Here is a 25,066-nt window from a genome sequence, read left to right on the forward strand (position 1 = left end):
TTGTGGAGTAGCTATGATGAATGTGGTTGTCTTGTGGAGGGTGTGGAGACAAGGTAGAGGTGAAGGGAACTGAAGGTCTCTGACTCCCCTAGTTTCAGAAGGAGGCTCACTCTCCTAAGTCAGTCAACACCCTCAGAGCTCATGTTCCCTGAGGCCTGAAAGAAAACACTGGGCTCAGCAAATATACTTGCTGTTTCGGGGGGGACAGATCACTGGATCACTGGGAAACTGGGGGCTACATCACAAGTCTAACTGTGTACTGGCAGTTTTCCTCACACTGAGGACTAAGATAGAGCCTGCACCAGCTCCTTCTAAAAGGTGCCAAATGCCTAGACCAGGTGACCCTGGCCCAACACACCCACAAATCCACCTCCACCCAGGGGACCTCTACCGTGGGATGTAGAATAGGGTGCTGTCTAGTCACCCGTTTTTTTGGCAAGTGCAGCTAAATTTGGGGCAGGCCTGGCTTCCTATGGCCTGGTGAATCCCATTTACCAGAAGTGTCTGGCTAACAAGGAGAAGTGAAGTTGATAGTATCTTCAGAAGGTTCTAAAGGAAAGTGGATAAGGGCGGGGGTAGATAGCATAATGGTTATCAAAGAGACTGTCATGCCTGAGGCTTTGAAGTCCCAAATTCAATCCTCCCCCCCAACCTGCACCACCATAAGCCAGAGCTGAGCAGTGCTCTGGCATCTCTCTCTCTCTCTTTCTCTATCAAAAATAAAATAAATAAAATTTAAAAAAAAAAGAAAGAAAAGTGGATAAAGAGCTAGAGGAGTGGCTAGGGAGATGGAGCAGTGGATTAAGTATTTGATTCTTGAGCATGAGGTCCTGAGTTTATCCCTCATAGAAGCTGTGCCAGAGTGATGTCTGATGTCTGGTTCTCTCTCTCTCTCCTTCTACCTTTCTCAGTCATAAATAACATGAGAGAGAGAGAGAGAGAGAGAGAGAGAGAGCCAGAGGAAGGGGCTCCTGGCATTATCCCAAGTTCTTGAAGGACAGGACAATCTAGTGGGAATTCCTCATGGTGAAGGCTGCTATATAGCTCTAATTTCCCTTCCACTCCCTACTGGAGTTGGGAAGGCACACAATGTGCAACCCAGAACAGACAGCTGGGAAGTACTTTGGGTTCGCAGAGAACAGCTGTCTATGGGAGACCAGTATAACCCAAGAGCCAATGATTTGTCATAAGCCCCACCTTCCTTTCTTCAGGTCTTACACGAAGGAAGACCATCACAAAAGGGAAAAGAATCCTGTTCTTTCTGCCTCCTTGGAAAGGCAGAGACAGACACTGAACTAGAGGAAACACCTAAACCTTTACTCTGCAAAGGGGGGAGGGAATAAAGTGTGATGAAGGCTCCAAGCCACCAGGGGGAGCTTCCTGCCCACTAAGAGCCGAGCTAAAAGCAGCCATCTGTGAGGACTTGAGATCCTGTCTAATAGTTTATCCATAATGTTGTAGTTATCTAATGGTGTTTCTTGGCAGTCTATTTTTCTCTTGAACTGCTCACCAGCTTGGTTAAATGCATTTTAGAGGTTCATAAGACACAGATTGTTGTCAGCTGCTCACATTTTTTATTACAATACAAATAAAACTATCCCAAAGGTGAGATCGACAGTAAAGGAAGCTAGTGTTTTGGCATCCTAGGAGGGGATTCTACACCTCTAGTCCTTTAGAAACTGGTGGACAGTTCACAAAGAAACACATAACCTTGGATAGGAAAGTAAGTCAGACACTCCTTCCCTATCCACCCACCCTCCAGCTCCTGCCTCACCTATAAAGCAGGGTGCAAGAGGGACAGGGTCAGTCCCCCTACCCAGACCCACCTACATGAAATGGCAAGGTCTATACCACATGAAATGGCAAGGTTAGAGAAAGATGGACGCTGGCTCTTCCCTGGACACACTTCATCTTTCCAAGTTCTTCAGATCCCAGATGAGACAGTGGAAGAGAAAGAGATCACAGACTAATAATTAGACCACAATAGCTCTGGAGGAGGCCTGGTATTTATAATCAATAACATAGAGGCAAGTATCTGGTGCAGTTGGAAGTGTCTGGAGTAACTGTCACTTCCTTCTATCTTTTATGCCATCAAAACCTTAAGTGCACAAGGAAAGGTGGGGGTGGGTGGTTATACATCAAGGGCTTGGAACTGAGAGTTCTTGAGGCCCAAGGGGAGCCACACTTGCAAACTGAGGAACTGCAGAGCCCAGAAGCTGGATGGTGAGTGGGTGGGTCACCAAGAGACATAGTGTCCCAGGAACCGATTGTGTACTATCAATAGAACACCATGAATCCATCTGAGAATGCCACACCTTCCTGCAGCCTGACTTTGTGGTGGTGGTCACCACCTTTGGAGCACAGTTCTATAAGCTGCACTAAGACTGCAGAAGCTTTCTGAAGCATGATTTCTGGTTCCAAAGAAATGAGGTCAAATTCTCACACCTTGTTTAGGGTGTCAAATGTGAGTCATTACAATACAAATAAAACAATCCCAAAGGTGAGATCGACAGTAAAGGAAGCTAGTGTTTTGGCCTCCTAGGAGGGAATTCTACACCTTTAGTCCTTTGGAAGTTGGTGGACAGTTCACAAAAAAACACATAACCTTGGATGGGAAAGTAAGTCAGACACTCCTTCCCCACCCACCCTCCCTCCAGCTCCTGCCTCACCCAGAAAGCAGGGTACAAGAGGGACAGGGTCAGTCCCCCTACCCAGACCCACCTACATGAAATGGCAAGGTCTATACCACATGAAATGGCAAGGTTAGAGAAAGATGGACACTGGCTCTTCCCTGGACACACTTCATCTTTCCAAGTTCTTCAGATCCCAGATGAGACAGTGGAAGAGAAAGCGACCACAGACTAATAATTAGACCACAATAGCTCTGTGGGTCATTAGTACTCTATCATTAGTACTCTATCACTGGTGCTGTCAAGAATACCTTCTCCCAGACCTAACGTGGTGGTGGGAATGGTGTGTAGACACCAATCTGGGAAAGATAAGAAATTATATCTATGTGATGACAACTGTTTTGTGAATCATTTTTCCCAATCACATAACCTCAATAAAAAATAATCCTTCTTCCCCATTTCAGATTCTCACTTCTTCATGTACACTGTCCCATTACAAAACCCAGGGCCCAGGCTTGGATCTTCCCATCTCCACTCTGCACATGGCTTTTCCTAAACAGAGGACCATCTTGGGGGAATCCCAAGTGCCAGGATGAAACTCTTAAACTATCAGCTCAGTTCTCAAACTTGGCCTTCATCAAAGTCCTCTGGAGGACTTGTCAAAACACAAGACTCTGACTAAGAAAGACTAAGGATAGGAGGGTTACTAGAATTTTCATTTCTTTCTTTCTTTTCTTCTTCTTGTATTAGTGATTTAATAATGATTAACAAGATTGTAAAATAACATGGGTACAATTCCTCACAGTCCCCACCACCAGAGTCCTCTGTCCCTTCTGCTCCACTGCAAACTTCCCTATTCTTTATCCCACTGGAAGTACTGACCAAAATTCTTTATGGGGTGCAGAAGGTGGAAGGTCTGGCTTCTGTAATTGTTTTTCTAACTAGTTCTCAGGTGATAATGAAGCTGCTAGTGTGAGGAATATAGGCTGAGATTCCCCTAGATCTTAGACCAGCTCCTAAAAGGCCTAGAGCTGAAGGGTAACAGTTCAGCTTAAAGACCTCACCTAGTTTCTCCATACAATAACAAGTGTACTTCATTTATCCCCAAAGATCATAACAGCTCAGCACACTGGAGTTTAGATCTCATCTTCATGAGACCCAGGCCTGCACCTGCTGGTCAGTTCTTCCACACCTATGTACTTGTACCACATTGCGACTGCTGTTAGGAATTTGGAACCAGGAACTTGCTTGGCTCCAGCTCTAAAGGACTTAGCACTCAAGTAACAAAGACAACAGCATGAGAGACAGAGTCAGAGCCCTGCCCTTAGCCATAAAGAGCAGGGCCAGTAGATAGCTGTCAGAAAGGTTGCTTTGCAGAGGAGAGAGAACATGTGCCAAGAAGCACTGACATAGCAGGGGGTGGGAGGATCTGGTGTAGCAGCTGGCTACATGAAGGTTGGGGAGGTCAAAGGGAGATAGAGTGTGAAGTTTCTAACACTTTTGTTGTCACATGTCGCCCAGTATTGCCTCCAGGAGGAGCTGGCAGTTTCCCTACTGAGTTCTGAATGGCCTGTTCTGAATGACCAGGCATATCAGGTGGCTGACTGAGATCCTGTGGGAAATGAATCCTAGCCTTTTTCTCCCACAACCTCTCCATATCCCAGAACTGCCCAGAAATCAGGGTTCACTCTCTGATATTGAAACTGCAAAATGATATTTAGCTGTTTAAATAATTAATGGAAGTGAGGACCATTGAGCAGAGTGGCTTCTATCTGGAAGAAGTCTCTGTGAGCTGACTGGTATTAAGCGGTGCATTATCCTGCATAAGAACAGAAAGGGGAGGGACTGGGTGGTGATTCAGCAGGTTGAGAGCACATGACACAATGCATAAGAACCTGGGTTCAAGCCTTTGTTCCCCATCTGTAAGGAAAAAGCTTTACAAGTGGTGAAGCAGTGTTGCAGGTATCTCTCTTTCTCTCTTTCTCTCTATCTTTCCCTCCCCTCTTGATTTCTAGCTATCTCTATCCAATAAATAAATAAAAACACTAAAAAAAAATTAAAAAGAACAGACAGGGGCTTGAACATCAGTGGTCCTTGTTGGACACTGATGGTATGGAGAGTCCAAAAACCAAGCTAATATCAACCTCAGGAAGCCCCCAGTTAACTGTGACATGATTCCTTAGAAGACTGTAGAAATAAATTAGACCATGGAGGGAATCCATTACCCCACCTAGGGTTTCCATGTAAAAGGTCTAGGGTTTTAGATGGTGGAAAGACCAGGCATCTACTTTATCTGCCCAGTGAGTGGCTCCCCAGATCTGGACACTGATGGACACTCCCTGAAGTTGAGTTGGTGCTCACAAGCTGTGTATGAGCCATGGGCAGGTTTTGTTTACCTCACATGACATTTCAAGTTTTGGGAAATTCCACGTGAAGTTCCAGATATCTACCTTTTTTTGAAAACTCATAAAGAGTCTGGCTGTACAGAGCCCATACTCCCACACAGTAGTGATGGGGTTAATTTGACAGGTAGCAGGGGCCTAAAAATGAGATGGTACTCTTTTGAGTTCTCCCCTCCCCATGCCAGTCCCCTCTCAGGTTGAGACCTGTCTGACCTTCTATGCATCTCTTCAGGGAGCTCACCTCCACTTTAAGACCCCCTTCTGCTGTTTATTCTGACTGCCAAGCACATGGGAATCTGCTTAGACCTTCTACTCACTGTCCCCACAAACCTGGAACAGTCAGCATCCTGCTCTGTGTTCCTTATTTGTGCTGTGGGATATGCATAAGGAGATTTGGGATAACTTATCCCAAATGTCAAACTCCAGTGTCCCAGAAATTTTTCTAGACAAAAGTCCCAGATGGAGAGAAAAAAAGCTCAAGGTTATTTCCACTGGCTCTGAACTCTTGGGGATTCCCAGGCCCTGAAGTTCATTCAGTGCCTCTAGAGGCATCAAAGAGATACCCTGCTTGCCATCAACCTAGTCTCCAGCTCAGAAGATGGATGAGTCTTGGATGGTGATGAGAGGAAATAGGTAACTCATTTTCCAACAGAGGACACCTCTGAGAGTGAAGGGGATGGTCTTAACAATTCCCCTGGAATAATAGATATAAACCAGGTCAGTCTTTATCAAACCAGGATAAAGGGTGACCCTGTGAATTAAGAAGAGAAATGAGACTTACCTCTCGGTGTCTCAGCTGGAAGCTTCCGCCCTCATGGTAGCAGTTGTAGGTTTTCAATAGGCTTAAGAGCTCTGACCTAAAGTTAAACACACACACATGCACATGCATTCTTTGAGTATAATGGGGTCTGGGGCAAGATACTCAGCTTCACTAGCCTCAGTGCCTTCACTTGTATAAGCATAACAGCTTATGCATTTCCAGCTATACATAATCCATTGAGAAATTGGATTTTGCCAACAAAGAAATGTGTTTTGATCTTCTTGAGGCTTTTCTGTCAGCCTGTACAGAAGACATAGGGGCAGGGCCTGAGAAGGAAGCAAAACTCACAGAAGGGCCCATAGCACTGAGCATCTAATAAGCTGTTTACACACTTTCACTATTACAGATAAGTGTTCCCGGTAATCTCTGTACTTTACTTATGAGTCATTTCCTCTGAGTATATAAACTCAGAGACTTGGCACTTTAAAGATTACATATATATGTGTGTGTGTGTGTGTGTGTGTGTGTGTGTGTGTGTGTGTGTGTGTGTGACTTTTTTCCTTTTTTTTTTATAAAAAGGAAACACTGACAAAGTCATAGGATAAGAGGGGTACAACTCCACACAATTCCCATCACCAGAATTCTGTATCCCATCCCATCCCCTGTTAGCTTTCTTATTATTTATCCCTCTGGGAGTATGGACCCAAGGTCATTGTGGGATGCAGAAAGTGGAAGGTCTGTAATTGCTTCCCTGCTGAACATGGGCGTTGACAGGTCTATTCATAATTCCAGCCTGCCTCTCTCTTTCCCTAGTGGGGTGGGGTTCTGGGGAATCGGAGCTCCAGGATACATTGGTGGGGTTGTCTGTCCAGGGAAGTCTGGTTGCCATCATGGTAGCAGCTGGAACCTGGTGGCTGGAAAGAGAGTTAACATATAAAGCCAAAAAAACTGTTGACTAATCATGAACCTTAAGGCTGGAGTGGTACAAATGAAGAGAGTGGGGGGGGGGGTCCTCCATTTTGTAGATAGCTAGTAGGCATATTTTAGTTATATTCTAAAGGGTCTGTGGCTATACTAGTTTTTTTCCCCTGAGTTTGAAATCTTTTGGAGCCCAGTTATTTTTCTGGGGAGAATATTTTTTCCTCTTAAAATGTCTTACAAGAGCCTGGTATGGAAGGGTGGCTACTGTGAGAGTGTACTGAGCAGTGCCTGTCTCTTCCCTGTCTTGTCCTTCTAGAAATATGAAAGTATGATTAAGTAATGAATGCTATGAGGGTGTAATGGATATCATAATACAAAGATACATAATCATGCCTGAAGCTTTAATATCATAATACAAAAATACATAATCATGCCTGAAGCTTTAAGGTCTCTGGTTCAATCCCCTGGACTACCACATGCCAATGTTGAGCAATGCTCTGGTAAATGTCCATGTTCAGCGGGGAAGCAATTACAGAAGCCAGACCTTCCGCCCTCTGCAACCCACAATGACCCTGGGTCCATGCTCCCAGAGGGATAGACAATGGGAAAGCTATCAGGGAGGGGATGGAATATGGAGACTGGGTGGTGGAAATTGTGTGGAGTTGTACCTCTCCTACCCTATGGTTTTGTTAATTTATCCTTTCTTAAATAAAAAATAAATTTAAAAAAAAAGAAAGAAAGAAAGAGAGAGAGAGAAAGAAAAAGAAAGAAAGAAAAGGTAATGAATCTTATGACTAAGATGGTAAAAGCCCAAAGGCTCTAGGGAAACTACTCTACCCAAAGACCCTCTCCCATAAGTCAAGGGTAAGGTATGGCTTATACTTTGTCTCGGCTGCAGTGTGTCAGAGAGGGGGCAAGATAAGTTCCCAGCATTCAAGCTGGATTCTGCAGCACAATTCAATAGGTATGAAATGTAGCTGCCCATAGAACTGTAAAACTTCTAGTAAACTAATTACAAAGGAAAAAGAAAACAGGTGAAAATAGCTTTCATAACATGTTTTATCAAGCATGGTACATTAAATATTATAGCAACATAAACATGGATGAAATTCTGTTCACTGATTTGACTCTTAAGAAGTGTGCCACCTCACACTTTCCTCCATGCTTCTCTCAATTCATGCCAAATAATATTGCATCCGCCGATCCCAACCTAATCAATGCAACGAGTACCACCTCAGCATGCCTCACTTCAGACTGTGTCCAGAGACTTCAGTTGTGGAATGACAGCCCTTCAGCTTCATTACTCAGGTGAGACCTTTCCTTTCATAGTATTCTCTAATTCCATTCCAGGTGGTTCACTTCCTAACAAAGTCCCAAAACCTGGATATAGACCAGGTCCTGTGAGATAGAGCAGATGTTCACACGTATCCATAAACTAGGGCAAAATATATACCTGAAAGTATAAGTAAACAATAGTCTGCAGTGAGTAACCCCCAACACTTCATCTGCACTATTCCAGCCTTTAGGTTCATGATTAGTCAACAATTTGCTTGTCTTTATATGTTAACTCTCTTTTCAGCCACCAGGTTCCAGATGCCAACCAGACTTCCCTGGACAGATGGCCACGCCAACGTGTCCTAGAGCTTCGATTTCCAAGAGCCCCACCCTACTAGGGAAAGAGAGAGGCAAGCCGGGAGTATGGATCGACCAGTCAATGCCCATGTTCAGCGGGGAAGCAATTACAGAAGCCAGACCTTCCACCTTCTGCATCCCATAATGACCTTGGGTCCATACTCCCAGAGGGATAAAGAATAGGAAAGCTATCAGGGGAGGGGACGGGATACAGAGATCTGGTGGTGGGAATTGTGTGAATTTGTACCCCTCTTATCCTATGGTTTTGTTAATGTCTACTTTTTTAACTAAATAAACAAAACCAAAAAATGCCCTCCACTCGGAAAAAAAAATTAAAAAACAGAAGTGTGCCACCTTTTATACTGGGTTGTCAGAAAAGTTGTGGCACATTTTTGCATAGAAAAAACAGCAAAATATGTCAGGAACTTTCCTAAAAAACCAACAGTAACTTAACTTCTGCCCCAGGTCACATAGTCACACACTCAGCAGCCACAAGAGACTGGGGGCTTCTCTGCTGGACAGCACTGCTTTACAACCTCTTAAGACAGAGCTGGGGAGACAGTATAGGGTCATGCAAAAGAGTCTCATGCTCAAGTTTTTAAAGACCCAGGTTCTATTCTCACTGGTCTCTCTCCCTCTCTTTATTTTTCTCTCTGTATCAATGCTATAAAAATAAATAAATAAATAAATAAAACATAACAAAATAAGGAATCTCCTGAGACACTGTCCTCACCCACATTTCAGTGACCCAAGGAGTGCATGAGTAAAACCCTTCTGGTGCTCTAGTGTGACCCTTGAATGTGATAGAGGGATTTAAGTAACAAAGCACAACTTAATGTTGCAGGTTCATTGCATTTATAAGCATGTAAACACTGAATGTAAAATTCTTAGGATATATATATATATATATATATATATATATATGTATTCATATGGCTTTTACTATGCTTTTTCAAGTGACATTTAATATCATTATTCTTTTTAAAATTATTTTCATTTATTTATTAGATAGAGGCATCCATAAATCAAGAGGGAAGGTGGTGATAAGGAGAGAGAAAAAGAGATACCTGTAACACTGCTTTATCACTTGCAAAGCTTTCCCCCTGCAGGTGGGGACAGGGGCTTGAATCTGGGTCCTTGAGCATTGTAACACATGCACTCAACCAGGTGCACCACCACCTGGCCCCTACAATATTCTTATTATGCTATTTTAATAGGACAAATGATAGTATGGGCAGCACTGTGAAATGACATGATGGCATGTCATGTCTACCCTGGATACTTACATGGAGGACCCAAAGGGGCAGCTTCAGCAAAACCTCAACCATTTCAAGGAGGCTGCTAATCTTTACGGTGGCAGATAGAAGTTGCTGAAACAAGGGGGCCAGGTGGTGGCGCACCTGGTTGAGCACACATGTTACAGTGCGCAAGGACTGTGGTTCGAGCCCCTGGTCCCCACCTGCAGGGGGAAAGCTTTATGAGTGGTGAAGCAGGGCTGCAGGTGCCTCTCTGTCTCTCTCCTCTATCATCTCCTCTCCTCTCAATTTCTGGCTGTTTCTATCCAATAAATAAATAAAGATAATATAAGAAAATTTTTAAAAAGAAGCTGCTGAAACATAGAAAATATTTCAACATAGGACTCAAAAACCAAGATGAAATAAGATATTTAGTTTTGCAGAGTTCCGAAATAAATTCGACAAAGGGAAGGTTAGGGACTGAAGTCCCTATGGTGGAACAAGATGATGGTCTGGTGGAGGGTGAAACATATTGACACCTGTCTTGAGGAAATAGAGAAATGTCTGTTGTGACAACATAGTCCTGAGAATCAGCACTTCCTCAAGAGAGTGATACTGGAGTTGGAAAAGAAAAGAAAGAAAATTGAGGAATTTTACAGAAGCCAGACCTTCCACCTTCTGCACCCCATAGTGATCCTGGGTCCGTACTCCCAGAGGGATAAAGAATATGAAAGCTGTCAGGGGAAGAGATGAGATATGGAGCTCTGGTGGTAGAAACTGTACCCCTCTTACCCTATGGTCTTGTCAATGTTTCCATTTTATAAATAAAATAATTTAAAAAAAAGAAATTAAGGAAGTATCCCAACTAAATCTTTATGATGAGACAGAAAGTAAACAAAATAGAAGACAACAAGACTAAAGAATAACTGCTATAAAATGCACTGTTTTTCAATAAACTCTCTAAATCAGTTTTGAACCACCCCCCCTCCCCTTCCTTCCTTTCTTCTGTCACCAGGGTTATAACTGAGGCTGTGCTCAGGGCTATGCCTGTACAACAATTCCACTAATTCTCATAGCAATTTAGTTGTTGTTGTTGTTGTTGTTATTTTACTTCAATAGAGTGTGAAATATAGATAGAAAGGGAGAGAGGAGAGAGTCTGCAGCACTTTTTCACCTCTCATGAAGCTTGTTCCCTTCAGGTGGGGACCAGGGACTTGAACCCAGGTCCTAGCATATGATAACATGAGTTCAACAAGGTGCACCACCACTCAGCCTCTGAACTGTTTTATGAAATCAGAGAGTTGGTATGACTAGTTTTTAAAGAAATTAAATGTCATCTCTGCAGAGTCAAAGATGGCGTTGTCATAGTTTTCTGCTTTTGTGTAGCCTACAAGGCAGGGTTAAACCTACATCTCCAAAGAGATTCTTGATTTCCAAAGAGACAAGCTACAAAAATAAGTACCTTCATCACCAATCACTATCTCAAACCAGACACACTTATGGTGTCTATAAACAAAAAAAGCCTAGAATTCCTCTACCCAAAGACAACATGTGGTGGGAGGAATGAAAACAAAGAGACAGTTTGTGTGAAACCTCCCCCAGCACACAAAGACTTACTTTTGAATGAACTTGCTGTCACTGACGGGAACATGTGAACTAGGTGGACAATCTTCCTTCATCTTCTTTTTTTGTCTGCAGACTCAGGAGTTACCTTCCAGGATAAAGAGGAAGGGTGGGCAGACATGTGAGTCTGGGGAGTTCTGTCAGGGGGGTGGCAGCCATGAGTCTCAGTGCATATATGTCATCTCCCAGGCTTAGCATCATTTCTTACTTCTCATTCTACCACCCTATTATCCCAATTCCCACTCCACATTGGGTGAGGATTTGCGTGAACTGACATATTTGATATGCCAGTTATGTGCCCTCTAGTAGAGCAAGAATGTTGGAATGATCTGTACTGGTTCTAGCATGGGATGTCTGCTTCTAAAGTCTTTGTACAATCCCTGGGAATTGGATCAAGCTCCTTAATATGTCAAACTACCCTCAACAGGAGCACCTTGAAAAGATGGCATCTGCCTTCATTGCTCCTACAAACCTACCAAGCTTCCTGGACTTCCTTCTCTGTTCCAACTGTGCCCAAGGGGTTGGGCTCATGGCAGTATGAAGCTGACACATCTGGGCCACCTCTCCTAGGGATGGGCTAAATGGCACCATGGTTACTACATCTCAGAGACTATACTGAACATTTCCCATGTTTAATCTTCTTCACTCTTATTTTTCTTTCTAAAAATTTTTAGTAATTATTTAATATTGATTTACAAAATTGTAAGATAATAGGGGTATAATTATATATAGTTCACAACACCTGAGTTCTGTGTCCCACCCCCTCCACTGGAAATTGCAGTAATTCTCCCAAGGTCATCAATATGGGCTGACTCCATAACTATCTATTTCCATCTATGTATATATGTATTTTCCCCAACGTTTTTAAAATTTCTTTATTAGGGAATTAATGTTTTACATTCAACAGTAAATACAATAGTTTATACATGCATAACATTTCCCAGTTTTCCATATAACAATACAACCCCCACTAGGTCCTCTGCTATCCTTCTTGGATCTGTATTCTCCACTTTCCTTCACTCTTTACAGCATTAGGAGAGTAATTATCACAGTATTTATATTTTGTAGATGAGTAAACAGAGACAGAAATTAATTAACATGCCTAAGATTTTCAGCAAAAAATTAGCAAAGCACTGCTTTAATACAAGCATGTAGATACTACTTATTTTTTTTTAACTCCTCCTCTGTAGTAATATTGAACCATAACATTTAAAATTAACTTAACACTGGTTTGCAATACTACCAGATTTCAGGGTACAACTTTGTTCCTTCATATGAATTTATGACTCACTACAGTCAAAACTGAAGTTTTAATGTTGCATAGTGGTTTAACTCCCCACCACACCTGTATTCATTCCCTTTCTCATATGGACAACAGGGCAATCTCCACTTTTGAGAACTGCTATTGGATTCATACATAGGTTTAGACAACTTCCCATTAGTAATCTGCTAAGATTTTTCTAGAGTTTCTTAAATTTACACCATGTTTTTCCCCCCCATAGGTGATAAATCCACTAGCCCTTTTCCTACGCTTTTATCTTCCACAGATTTCTTACTTTTATCTTTCCACATTAATCCTTTAAAGACTTTTATCTATGCCATTGTAACATGCACAGCAGTGAGCCTAAGCTACACACACACACACACACACACACACACACACACACACACACACACACACACACACCAATCTTTACCTTGCCTCTACCCTTCTCCTCTGAAATTACAGCTATGAATGTGAGAGTTAAGTTATAATGAGGGCATAAATCCACCCTTTGTAAAACCCCAACTCTTGAGGCCCAGAAGGTGACATGGTAGATAGGGTGACAGACTTGATACATGAGGTCCCATTTTTGAACCTCAGCACTGCATATGCCAGAGTGTTTCTCTGGTTCATTCTCTCTTACCCAAATAAATAAACCTCTGAGCAAAAAAGTAACATCTAGTCACAGAAACCTGGCTCTCAGCCTTGTCTTCCCAGCCTATGTGTACAAATGTCACTGGGGAACTACATCTCAGGCCTAATGTCTCATTAATGTCCTCAGAGCCTGTCATTTCAGTGTTCGCTGTCCCCTTGGGCATTCACTCTGATCAGTCCAGTAACTCCTTTTCTTCTTGTGTGACAGCACCCATAGACAATATCACATGGCCTCTGTGCTGGCTTCAGCCTTGAGTGAGTATTTGAAGCAAAGAAGGGGAATGATTTGAGGGGAGTAGGTTTACCATTGACCTTAGAATCATTCTAGAAATACCTCTCCTCTAGTTGATAGTGAATCAAGCTATGGCCTGAAGAGACCAACTTCTGCTCCCCACACCCCCCCCACACACACACACATTGCAGGGGATGTATCCAGTTGATAATAACAAAGTCCTCCCACGTCAGCCACAGGAGCCTGGAGTGGGAGACACACAGCTGCATTTTTCTCTGCTAGACAACAAGGATTTCAAAACAGTATTTCAATGCCTAGGTCCTTTAGCTCTCCTGTGAAAAAACAAACAAACAAACAAACAATCTTCCAGGCACCCTTTTTGGATAGTTCTAACATATCTGGTGCAGAACTGGCTTCAGCAGCCAAGGAAAAGTCTGTGTGTCTGGGGTTCTCATTCAGTACTTTTCCTATTAATTCATGACACATCTATGTCTAGCTTTAACAAGTTTATTTTAGGATAGGAAGTTGAAATTACTTTACTTTCTGGCCTTACTACTTCCTGCTCTGAGCTTCAGCCTTCTTAAGCTGCCTATAACTTTATCCTCTCCTTGGCTTTGAGGGTGCTACTTTCTGCTCAGAGCATAGCATCCTTCCTGTCTTGATGTGAACTCTTCCAGGAGAATCTTGCTTTTGTAGTCCCTCCTCCAGTGTTAGTGTCTTTTCTCCTGTTTCAACACCTGCTCCTACCTGTGTTGAGCCCTGTGGGTTCTGTCTCTTGTTGTCACTCCTTGGGTAAAAAAAAGTGTGGGGCAGGGAAGACATAGTTTTTTATGAGGTCTCTACATGATTAAGCTATAAGAATATAAAAAGCCAGGATGGTGGCTCATCCAAGAGAGTATATGCATTAGAAGGTGCAAAGAGCGGTGTTCAGATTTCCCAGACCTCTTCCTCAGGGGACAAGCTTTATAACTGATGGGGGAGTGTTGTAGATTCATTTCCTTCTCTTTGTCTTTCACCCACTACATAAAAAAAAAAAAAAAGGTCACAAGGAATGGTGGAGTCAAGAAGGTACCTAGCCCCCGCCCCAGTGATAACCCTGGTGGAAAAAAAAATAAGATAAATACAAATACATTAATTCTCATGGGTTCTTCAAGACCTACTTTCCCAGAGATGTGCACATACAGCTAGAATAACAGATGTGAAAAGTATCCAGGGATCAGAGCTGTGACTCAGCTAAAAGATACTACGTGTCTGTGGATCCTATGGGGAGCTGGGAGAAACATCTTGTATTGAGAGGGGGTAATTCTTAGAGTAGTTCATGAGAAGCCAGAAGTGCAGTTATTTTTGTGGGCTCAATTCTTCTGTATAAAGTTGGCAGACTGTGGCTGGGCGGTAGCTCATCTGATAGAGTACACATGTTACAGTGTACAAAGATCCCAGTTCAAGCCTTTGGCCCCCACCTGTGGGGGGAAAGCTTTATGAGTGGTGAAGCAGTGCTGCAGGTATCTCTCTTCCTTTCTGTCTCTACCCCTAATTAATTAATTAATTAATTAATTAATTAAAGTTGGGGAAGCTATAGTGGAGACATCTGTCCCTGGAATGGCCATTTGATGGCTCAGCCTTCCTAGCTCATGGCAGCTGTAGGGTCAAGTGATTAACTCTCAGACAAAAGGATTGTGTGTTGCTTTGGGGGAAGTGCATTTGAGTCACTGTGTGACCCAGTAGCATTCCTGTCACCTGCTTTGGTAACGTACATGTCCCTGTTGGTGTCACTTCTCAATGGTCAGCTGAGCTCTTTATTCTTTCAAGTTTCCTAAGTTAAATAAAGAAAGGAAGGAAGGAAGGAAGGAAGGAAGGGAGGAAGAAAGAAAGAAAGAAAGAAAGAAAGAAAGAAAGAAAAAGAAAGAAAGAGAGGGAGGAAGAAAAGAAAGCAGACAAGGAGGGAAGAAAAAAGGAAGGCAGGAAGGAAGGAAAAGAAGGAAGAAAGGAAAGAAGGAAAGAAGGAAGGAAGAAAGGAAGGAAAGAAGGAAGGAAGGAAGGAAGGAAGGAAGGAAAGGAGAGAGGGAGGGAGGGAGGGAGGGAGGGAGGGAAACAAACAGGCAGAAAGGAGGAAGGAAGGAAAGGAGAAAGAGTTTTTCTAACTTGCCCAGTTGGGTCCTTACAGGATGGAGACCTTGATAACATATAAAAATGCTTGCATTTTTGCATGTTTTTTGTCCTCTGACATTGATCATCTGTGTGGCCTTAAGCAAGTTATGTAGTCTCTGAGTTTCACATGCCCTGATTAAGTGGCCTCTTAGTCTCCCTGAGTTCCAGTTCTGAGTTCTAGAGTCACTTAGAGAATTCTACTGAGTCAGAATGTTGTGTACCTGTGTCTCTTTTATCTTTTATTCTTCCTATCAGGCTGAGAGGAAGTTTTCTTTTCTCCTTTTTCTTCTTTTATTTTTATTTTTACCATAGTACTACTCAGCTCTGACATCTGATGGTGCTGGGTACTGAATCTAGTTTGGTGCCTCCAGCAATAAAGTCATTTGCATAAACATTCTCTCTCTCTCTCTCTCTCTCTCTCTCTGGCTCTAGGGTTACTGCTGGAACTCCATGCCAGCACTAGGAATCCATGCTCCTGGTGGTCATTTTTTCCTTTTTTATTGGATAGGACAGATAGAAACTAAGAAAGAGGGAGGGAGGTGGGGAGACACCTGCAGACCTGCTTCGCTGCTTGTGAAGTGGCCCCCCCTGCAGGTGGGGAACCAGGGGCTCAAACCCGGATTCTTATACAGGTCCTTGCGCTTAGTACTATGTGTGCTTAACCCAGTGTGCCACCATCTGACCCCCCAGCCCTTATTCACTATTTTTATACTCCTAGTGCCTTGTAGATTTCTAAAGTGAGCTGTGTGCATGTTCCTAAGGGGAATCCAAGAGGGAAATATTTAAGGGGCCTAGGGAGTGTAGCTATCCCAGCAAGAAGCAGAGGTTTCTCTTTATTTGGAGCATACTCCTTTAAATATTCCATTAAAGATTCTCTAAGGCCTGCCCAGTGAATGAGGAAAATGTGTGGGACTCTTTTAGGCAAAACAAACAAACAAACAAAAAACTCCACTATCTTTTTTTAGATAAAACTGTAGGCAAAAGACCAATGCACAAATGGATTAAAGGCTACTCTGGTTGAAACAGAAGTGGGGAGGGGAGAGGATAGGCTGGAACCAGGCTGGTCTGAAAATCACAGTGACAGATGCAGCTGGGCAGGCTAAATCCTGCTGCTCTGAGGAGTACAACCTCCTTTGTCTGGCCTGCTCCCCTCCCCCAGTCTCTGGCCTTCTAGCTGAAGGAGGCCTTCAAGCTGGAGGAGGCACTGTCCCCAAGCAGAGTGCTAAACTGCAGCCAGAGCTCACCTTCCCCTAGAAAGTGGGGCCCTGAGTGGCGCCAGCCCTGGTTACCTGTCCCAAGAGAAGAAACCAGGGAATTGTTTTCACTTTCCACTTCAGTGGCTGCTCTGTCAGCCATGTGAAGGGGCTACTGAGGACAGACGGTACCCCAACTGCCCTTGCTATTGTTCTTTGCCTATGGTTTGGGACAAAGGACACTGAAGCCGGTCCACCTGCTAGGCTTGGCTCATCTTGCCTCCTTTGTTGGTTATCTCAAAGGAAGGCGATTCTGTGACTTTTCAGGTCACCAGCACAGCTCAAACCAACTGGCCAATGGAAAAGGGAGAATTTGAAAGCTAATGAGAAAGAGTTTTCAAGAAGCTAAATTGAGTGCATTTAAAAGCCTTCTATCTCCAGGCTATGTACTGTCTGACCACATTTTAGTCTGACAATGCCCTCTCTTTTATTGTAGTACAAATAGACAGTAGCTGTTGTCCTTTCTTGGCAAAGTAGAAACTATATCAGCATCCAAATTAAAAGATATGAAGGATGTTAATGATATATGAGAACTAGGCAATCTCTGTTTAAAGACTTCCTAAAATTCTGATTCTTACTTTTTTATTGTGGAAGCACAAAATATGTGAAGAAAGAGAAATGAGACGTAAAAGAAAGAAGGGTGGAAGCCTCTCCCATGAAGAGACAGAAAACACAGAGGGAGGAGGGAGGAACTAGAGACATGGCTGTGTATTCCTCAAGGAGTCTGAGTTCTCTGCTCTGTAGTTATGAATCCAACTTTTAAATGACTGTCTTGGCAAGCAGAAAGGCACTGAGGACAATAAACCTCAGTGGCTGACTTCCACACCTGTTAGCCAGCAAGTGGCAGGAACTGGTCCAGGCATGAAGCTTTAGTGCCAGTTGGTACCAGCTGCCTCTGATAGGGAGTCTGGCAAGACACAGGCTGTCTGGAACAGCACATTTCTGCAGAGAAAGCCAATTGCTGGGATGTGGATGGCAGGAGACTCAACAGCTGCAGTTCCTGCTCCTCCTTTAGTTGCAGTTCCTGCCTTCACCTCTCTGCACTCTACCACCAGCTCTCTACTCCAGTTTGGCCACATCCCTCTCTACTCCAGTTCTGTCTAGGAAGCCCTGGGAGAGCACTTCACCGAGCAGATGGAGTTGATGGTAGACAAGGGAGAGCAGGAGAGATGGGTGTAGAGCCACTGGCCACCTACACATTACCTTTTCCCGGGCAGGTCCCTGACCCCTTTCATTTTCTTCACCCCCACTCAAGTCCCCCCCACATGTCTCTTTCTAAGTTCACTCCAGCACCCACACCTCCTCAGCACCCTTGTCCTTCCTCAGACGAGCTTGGCCCTCTGTACCTATGCAGGCCAGCTATCCTCACAGCTTCTTGTCAGCTGCAGGTCAGAGGCAGTGTCTCACCCTGATCCATGCAGCCATATTTCTGGTTTCTACCCTTGATTTCAAGATACTCAGACTCAGGGAAAAGCATTCATATTTAATATTCCTTTTCTACCTTATATGCATACTCCCTGGACTTGTGGAACCCTCATTCCACTAACTAGCTCATCTCCTGCCTCTGGGAGAGACTATCTTGGCAAAGAATATTCTCCAGCATGTTTTTGGTGTCAAACTTGTGCTCAGAATGACCACTGTCAACATCCTTATTGCCTAGATTCAGGAGATAAGCAAAAGAAATCCAAATTGGGGGAGTTGGGCGGTAGCACAGCAGGTTAAGCACACATGGTGCGAAGCACAAGGACCGTAGTAAAGATCCCAGTTTGAGCCCCCAGCTCCCCACTTTCAGGGGAGTCTCTTCACAGGCAGTGAAGCAGGTCTGCAAGTGTATATCTTTCTCTCCCTCTCTCTGTCTTCCCCTCCTCTCTCCATTTCTCTCTGTCCTATCTAACAATGACGACATCAGTAACAATAATAATAACTACAACAGCAACAAAAAAGGGCAACAAAAGGGAAAATAAATATAAAAAAATCCACATTTGAAGAGAAGCAGCTTATTGTTTTCTATTTGCATATATATATATATATATATATATATATATATATATATATATCCACCAAAAAACTGCTGGAAAGAATCAATAAATTTAGTAAAGTAACAGGATGCAAACTCATTGCATTTCTATACAATGGGTTGGTGCAAAGGAAGAGCAAGGAGCAATCCCATTTATAATTGTACCAAGAAAGACAAAAAAAAAAAGAAAAACCTTGAAGAAAATCTAACAAAGGAGTGGAAGGACTTTTCCAATGAAAACTATATGATGTTGTTAAAAGAAATAAATGAAAACATAAGGAACTGAATGGGGCAGATAGATGGCTCACTGGGTAGGCTGCATACCCTGTCATGCATGCAACTAGATGCAAGCCTTGGTACCACATGAAATTATCATGATGGCACCAGGGGGAAGCTATGGTGCTGTGGTGTCTCTTCTTCTGTTTTCTTTGTCTTCCTGTCACCCTGAGTGGAAAATTCACCATTTTCTAGGAATGGTGAAGTTGTGTATATGTGAATTACAAACATGGCAGGAAAAAATAGAAAGATAATTTATACTTATGGAATGGAAAACTAAACACTGATAAAGGAGTCATTTTACCCAATATAGTTTGTAGGTTCAGTTAAATCACTATGAAAGTCCCAGTGACGTTCTTCAAGGAAATAGAAGAGTCAGTTCTAAAAATTGTGTGGAAACACAAAAGACACATGTAGCCAATAAATTCTGAGACAGAAGAAGAAAAGCAAACACAAAGCCACCATGCTCCCTGATGACAAACAATACTACATAGCAACAGTAATTAAAACAGTGTGGTATCAGAACTCAAACAAGCACTCAGACACATGGAATAGAATAGAGAGCCCAGAAGTAAATGCACATATGGGAACATCTAATCTCTGACAATGGAGCCCAAAGCATACAATAGAGTAAAGAAAACCTCTTCAACAAAGGGTGCTGGGAAAACTGGACAGTCAGTCACATGTAAAAATGTAACAAAATTCAATTGCCACACTCAAAAATTGGTTTTCAGATTTGGACATTAGACCTGAAATTATAAAATACATAGTAGAGAAATAAGGACTTTAATATCAGAGATGTATTGAGAGGTTCAACCCCATCAGCAAGGCTTACAAATGTCAATATAAAAGAATAGAACTATTGTATGGAAGTGTACCAATATTATCTCACTGTCTTGTTGATCATTATTAAATCACTAATTAAAAAAAAAAAACAGCTAGTAGTGACCAGCAAAAAAACAGACAAACAAAAAAATCATTTATCTATTGAGAGGCTGGCAAAAAAAAAAATCACCTAAAAGAGAGCCTGTTTGTTATATAAACAACCCAGTTTGTCTCCAGTGCACAATATGGGAGTGCTATAGAAGCAGGGAAAGCTTTGGTTCTCTATCTCTCTATCTCAGCCATAAACAGGTGGTCTGGAACAGTGAAACCCTGGTGATCACAAGACAACTTTTCTATATTGAAAGGACCACAAAGGTAAAAAGGTAACATAAGAAACAGGATAAAATATCTGCATATCACACATCAGTCAAGGGATTTATATCTAAAAAAAACCAAAAAAAAACAAAAACGAATAAATAAATCATGCAAGTCAGCATCAATAAAAGCAAACCAAAAGGAAAAAAAAAAAAACAGGTAAAAGGCATAATAGATCTTTCTCCAAAGAAAATATACAGGTGACCCACGGACATATGAAAATCAACATCACTTATGATTAGAGCAAACTGAAACAGCAATGAAATGCCCCATCACACCTTTGAGAATGGTCTACATTAAAAAAGATTGGAATTAACAAGTGCTAGTGAAGAAATGGAGGAAATGGAACTCAGGTAGGATTGGAGATTGGTGTATCTGCCTACAGAAATTTTATGAAAAGCCCTTAAATAAATAAAAATGTAAATAACTGATGATTAGCACTACTAATCCTAGGCATATATCCAAAGGACATGAAAATACTAATTAACACGCTACATGCATCTCTATGTTCATTGCTGCACTAGTTACATAAGAAAAATGTGGGATCAACCTAAATGTGCTATCAACAGATGACTGTATAATGCTACGGAGGCCAGCAAAATAGCTCACCTAGATAGCGCTTGCTTCACTATGTGAACTGCACAGAAAAAAGCTTTTGTGCAGTGGTGTCATTCCATATTTATCTATCTAGCTATCTAGCTATTTATCTGAAAAATTTGGCCCAGAGCAGTGAAGCTCTGAGGGTGACATAAATAAAATATGAAGGTATAGAATATTAACTCAATAAAACACTTCTCAGACATTAAAATTCCTAACGCTGGGAGCTGTGTGGTAGCACAGCGGATTAAGCGCACATGGCATAAAGTGCAGGGACCAGCTTAAGGATCCCTGTTTGAGCCCCCAGCTCCCCAACTGCAAGAGGGTCGCTTAACAAGCGGTGAAGCAGTTGTGCAGGTTTCTATCTTTCACTCCCTCCCATTTTCCCCTCCCCTCTTGTTCTCTCTGTCCTATCCAACAACAATGACGGCAATAACAACAACAATAAGCAACAAGGGCAACAAAAGGGAAAAAAATAGCCTCTAGGAGCAGTGGATTTGTAGTGCAGGTACTGAGCCCCAGTAATAATTTATTTTGGAGAACAAAATAAAATAAAAATTGTTTAAACAAATGACACTGTGGGGCTAGGTGGTAGTGCACTTGGTTGAGCAATCATGTTACAGTACACAAGGACCCAGGCTCCAGTCCCAAGTCCCCTCCTGCAGCAGGAAAATTTTGTGATTGGTGAAGGACTACAGGTGTCTCCATGTCTCTCTCCTCTATCACCCCCTTCCCTCTCAATTTCTGGCTGCCTCTATCCAACAAGTAAATAAAGATAATTTTATATATATATACATATATATAGAAGCTGACATTGTGTGCTAGGGACAAAATGAGTGGAACTAGAAGTGATGATGCTAATTGACGTGCAGAAAGAAGTGAAATACTGCTACCAGATTATTTCACTCATATGTTGAAGATATATAGCTAAAATAAACAAGCTTGTATACACAATAATAATAATAACCAAAGTGACTCTGAGACAGACTCTGGTAACCATAGCTGTTATCAAAGGAAATGAGGGTCTGGGGAGATGGAAAAGAGATCTCTTAAGCAAAGGGACTTTGGTGGTGGGTGTAGTAACTTGTACACACATGTGTAGTTATGGAACTGTATAAACTGATATAAACTAATGAAAATAATTTTGAAAAAAAAAAGTTCTGTTTGATACTGTGACCTTGGACAAATCCCTTGCCCTCTGTGAACTTTAGGCGGCTCATCAGTTGAATCACTGTTGTAATGGTGAATGAAGAAACAGGTAAGATGACCTCATACAGGGCTTACCATAATAAACAGAAGCTAGCACTGTTTGTCACAAGGGGAGTCAGGAACTCAGGAGAGACAGCAGGGCTCCAGAGACTTTCTATGGAACCAAAGAGCATGACAGTACTCCTAGCCATAGCAGTTGTGAGCTATGAGGGTCCTAGATCCCAGGTGCTCAGTCCAGAATGCTTTCTGGTAAACCCCATAGTTAGGGTCTTCCTTTTTTAGTTTTTGCATTTATAGGATCTGAATTTCAACACATATATCAATGCCTGTCCTATATCACTGACAAAAGAGTCTAACCTAGAGGGAGAGGTCCTGGATCTTCACTCTTGCTTTCCACCTCCAAATAAGCCACTGGGGTCCCAGGGGGATGAGGAGAGGATATAGTCCCATCTCCCAGCTTTCTCAAGGAAACATTAATCTGTGACCTCATTCTCATTTTCATTGTCTAGTCCTATATCACCAGTACTACACACACACACACACACAGAGAGAGAGAGAGAGAGAGAGAGAGAGAGAGAGAACTGCACAGAGCTGATATTACAGAAAGAGAGTTACAACAAGAATTGATAAAAGTAGACTTAACACTGACAAAGTCCTGAGACACACCCACTACAGCTCCCAGCCAGCAATTTCTGACCTAAATTTAATGTGTTTCATCTTCTCTTCCCCTTTTTTTTTTGTCTTCCCCTTCCTTTCTTCTCCTTTCTCCAGCTTCCTCCTATTCCTCCCCCTCCCCCTCACCCCCCTGGTGGTAGCAGCTAAGCAATTACACAAGAAAGGTGGAGGCAGACAGATCTGCATTTACCTGAAAGTTCTACCTATGTAGAACTCATTCGCTCATTTTTAAATCATGGGTTCCAGCAACAAATCTTGACTGCACTGTGGGAAGATAAACTACAGAGTTATCAGTGATGGTCTTCTCTTCTGCCTGTGCAAATGAGTGGGTTTAGAGTCAGATTCCTTAATCCCTGCCTTCATTTGCTGTGATTTTATTTAATTCTTCAGTGAAATGAGGTTTCAAAATCTCACTGGGCACTGACCCTGGAGAGAGAGGAGGTACCTCTCTCTCAGCAGAATCATGTCAGATTAATGAAAACACTGAGGTGTATCTTGGAGGTGGAAAGTGCAGGACTGAGAATCAAGAGCCTGGAGGGAAAGCAGGTTGTCCAGCAGAGTGAACTCCAAGTCACTGTGAATGAAATGAATGAGACCTGGCACAACAAAACCTGGTTCTAGTCATTATTGCATTTAAGACTCATTTGAGTAAAACCTTCACATGAAAGTGGGGGATAATGCAAGTATCAATGCTATGAGGAGTCAATGGTATAATTTCTCACTTTCTCATGACAGGTGCCTGAAAAACATTCTCACCCCCAATTTAGGTCTTTTCCTACAATCGACTATAGACCAGTATCCCAGAGCGCCACCCCCGCCCACGTCTCTTCTCAGACCCCCATTTTCCTGGCGTTGGTTTTTTTCATCTACGAAATCTGAGGTAGTGGAGCCTCTCCCCCAAAAACTGTAAGACCAATCAATACATCTAGGCTAAGATGACAGACTAGGTGGGCAAATGTATAGCCTGCCCCGTGCTCACCTGTCATACTCTGGTTTTAGCGCCCAAAGTGTCTTCCCTTTGCAGGAGGCGTCTGGAGCAGTGCCCATTCTCTGCTTTGGGCCCAAGGCCCGGCTAGTGTCAGACTGGCAGGGGGAGGGGACCCTACACGAGGCAACCTAAGACACCTGTGCCCAGTCTTCGGCACCCAGATTTGAAAATAGTCTCAAACTCGGAGGAAAATGTGGGTCGGTACTACGAGGCTGCCCTCCAAACTCTCCTCCGGTGCATGACTCACCTTCCACTCATAGTGCGGTCCAGAAGCTGCTGGCGGTGCTGCACCCTCGCTGGCAACAGAGCTGTGTCCAAAAAACGATTGTAGCCGGTGGCCTCTGGACTCAGCGCATCGGGCCCGCCCCTCCCCTCCCCTCCCCATCCCCGCCCCACTACGACAGCCAATAGCGCCGCCCCGTCTGTCCTCTAGCCACGCCCTCTAACACACTCCCCGGACCGCGCTGGCCAATGGCTCCTCCTAGTCGGGTCCTCCCAGCTCCCGGCACTATGGGGCTCTGGGAGGTTCTGGAGGCAGGCAGGCAAGAGCAGTCTCAGGGCTTTGCGTTGGTCGGGTTTTTCCATATTCACCTCCACACCCAGAAGGAAGAGGAAGCCGCTCCAGGCTGAGAGGGTCTGGACTTCGGGCCATAGACAGGGACCTGGGGGTAACTGGGACATTTGAGTTTCCAACAAAGGCCGTAGCTGGGGCGCCACTGCGACTTGTGTGCTGATCCTTGGAGAGGAGGTTATCAGTGAGGCCAGGAGCATTGTGGTATGTTGCCCAGGAGGCAGCTTTCTGCTGTTTGTTTGGATGGCTTCTTCAGAGCTCCACAACATTTAAAAAAATCAGACCTGGAGTAGGGGTAGGTAGCATAATGGTTATGCAAAGAGACTCTCTCTTGCCTGAGGCTCCAAAATTCCAGGTTCAACACCATCTCCCTCCCACCACCACCATAAGCAAGAGTTGAGCAGTATCCTGGTAATAATAATAATGAAATTAAATTTTTAAAAAAGCATACCTGGTGCTAACAAGATGAACTTTTCACCTAGTCACCACCTGTTCACTTATTCAGAGACAGAATGGAAACAAGATCTCAGGCTTTGGTGAAAACTGGGAATAGTTCAGTGTTTCTGGGCATGGAGGTAGCTAGGTGAAGGGTGAGGATAATGGAAATATTTGTAACTTCTGTTCAGTCTCATCACCCACCTCTATTCCCTATCTCCCCCATAAATGATTTACGTTTAATTCAATCTGGTTCCTAACCTTTTGAGAATTTAGATAATTGTTTTCTCAAAAAATGCCGGTTCGAGCTCCCAGCTCCCCACCTGCAGGGGAGTCACTTCACA

General features: G+C 43.1%; 1 protein-coding gene across 4 annotated transcripts in view; it reads right to left on the reverse strand.

The window, feature by feature from the left end:
* RASSF4 (Ras association domain family member 4) overlaps window positions 1-24,081 on the reverse strand; it is a 44,379-nt gene extending 20,298 nt beyond the window's left edge. The window contains exons 1-4 of one of the 4 annotated variants that reach the window (XM_060191805.1): window positions 23,964-24,042; window positions 22,919-22,992; window positions 11,198-11,291; window positions 5,814-5,889 (exon numbers count right to left, since the gene is read on the reverse strand). In XM_060191805.1, coding sequence (XP_060047788.1) covers window positions 5,814-5,889; window positions 11,198-11,259 — 138 coding nt within the window. In that variant the 5' untranslated portion in view covers window positions 11,260-11,291; window positions 22,919-22,992; window positions 23,964-24,042. Of the gene's footprint in view, window positions 1-5,813; window positions 5,890-11,197; window positions 11,292-22,918; window positions 22,993-23,963 lie in introns of all 4 variants that reach the window. The other 3 variants (XM_007516816.3, XM_060191810.1, XM_060191820.1) reach the window with 3 other exon arrangements.
* Between the last annotated feature and the right edge of the window lie 985 nt (window positions 24,082-25,066).

The sequence above is a fragment of the Erinaceus europaeus genome, chromosome 1, assembly GCF_950295315.1.
Source record: "Erinaceus europaeus chromosome 1, mEriEur2.1, whole genome shotgun sequence".
NCBI lineage: Eukaryota > Metazoa > Chordata > Mammalia > Eulipotyphla > Erinaceidae > Erinaceus > Erinaceus europaeus.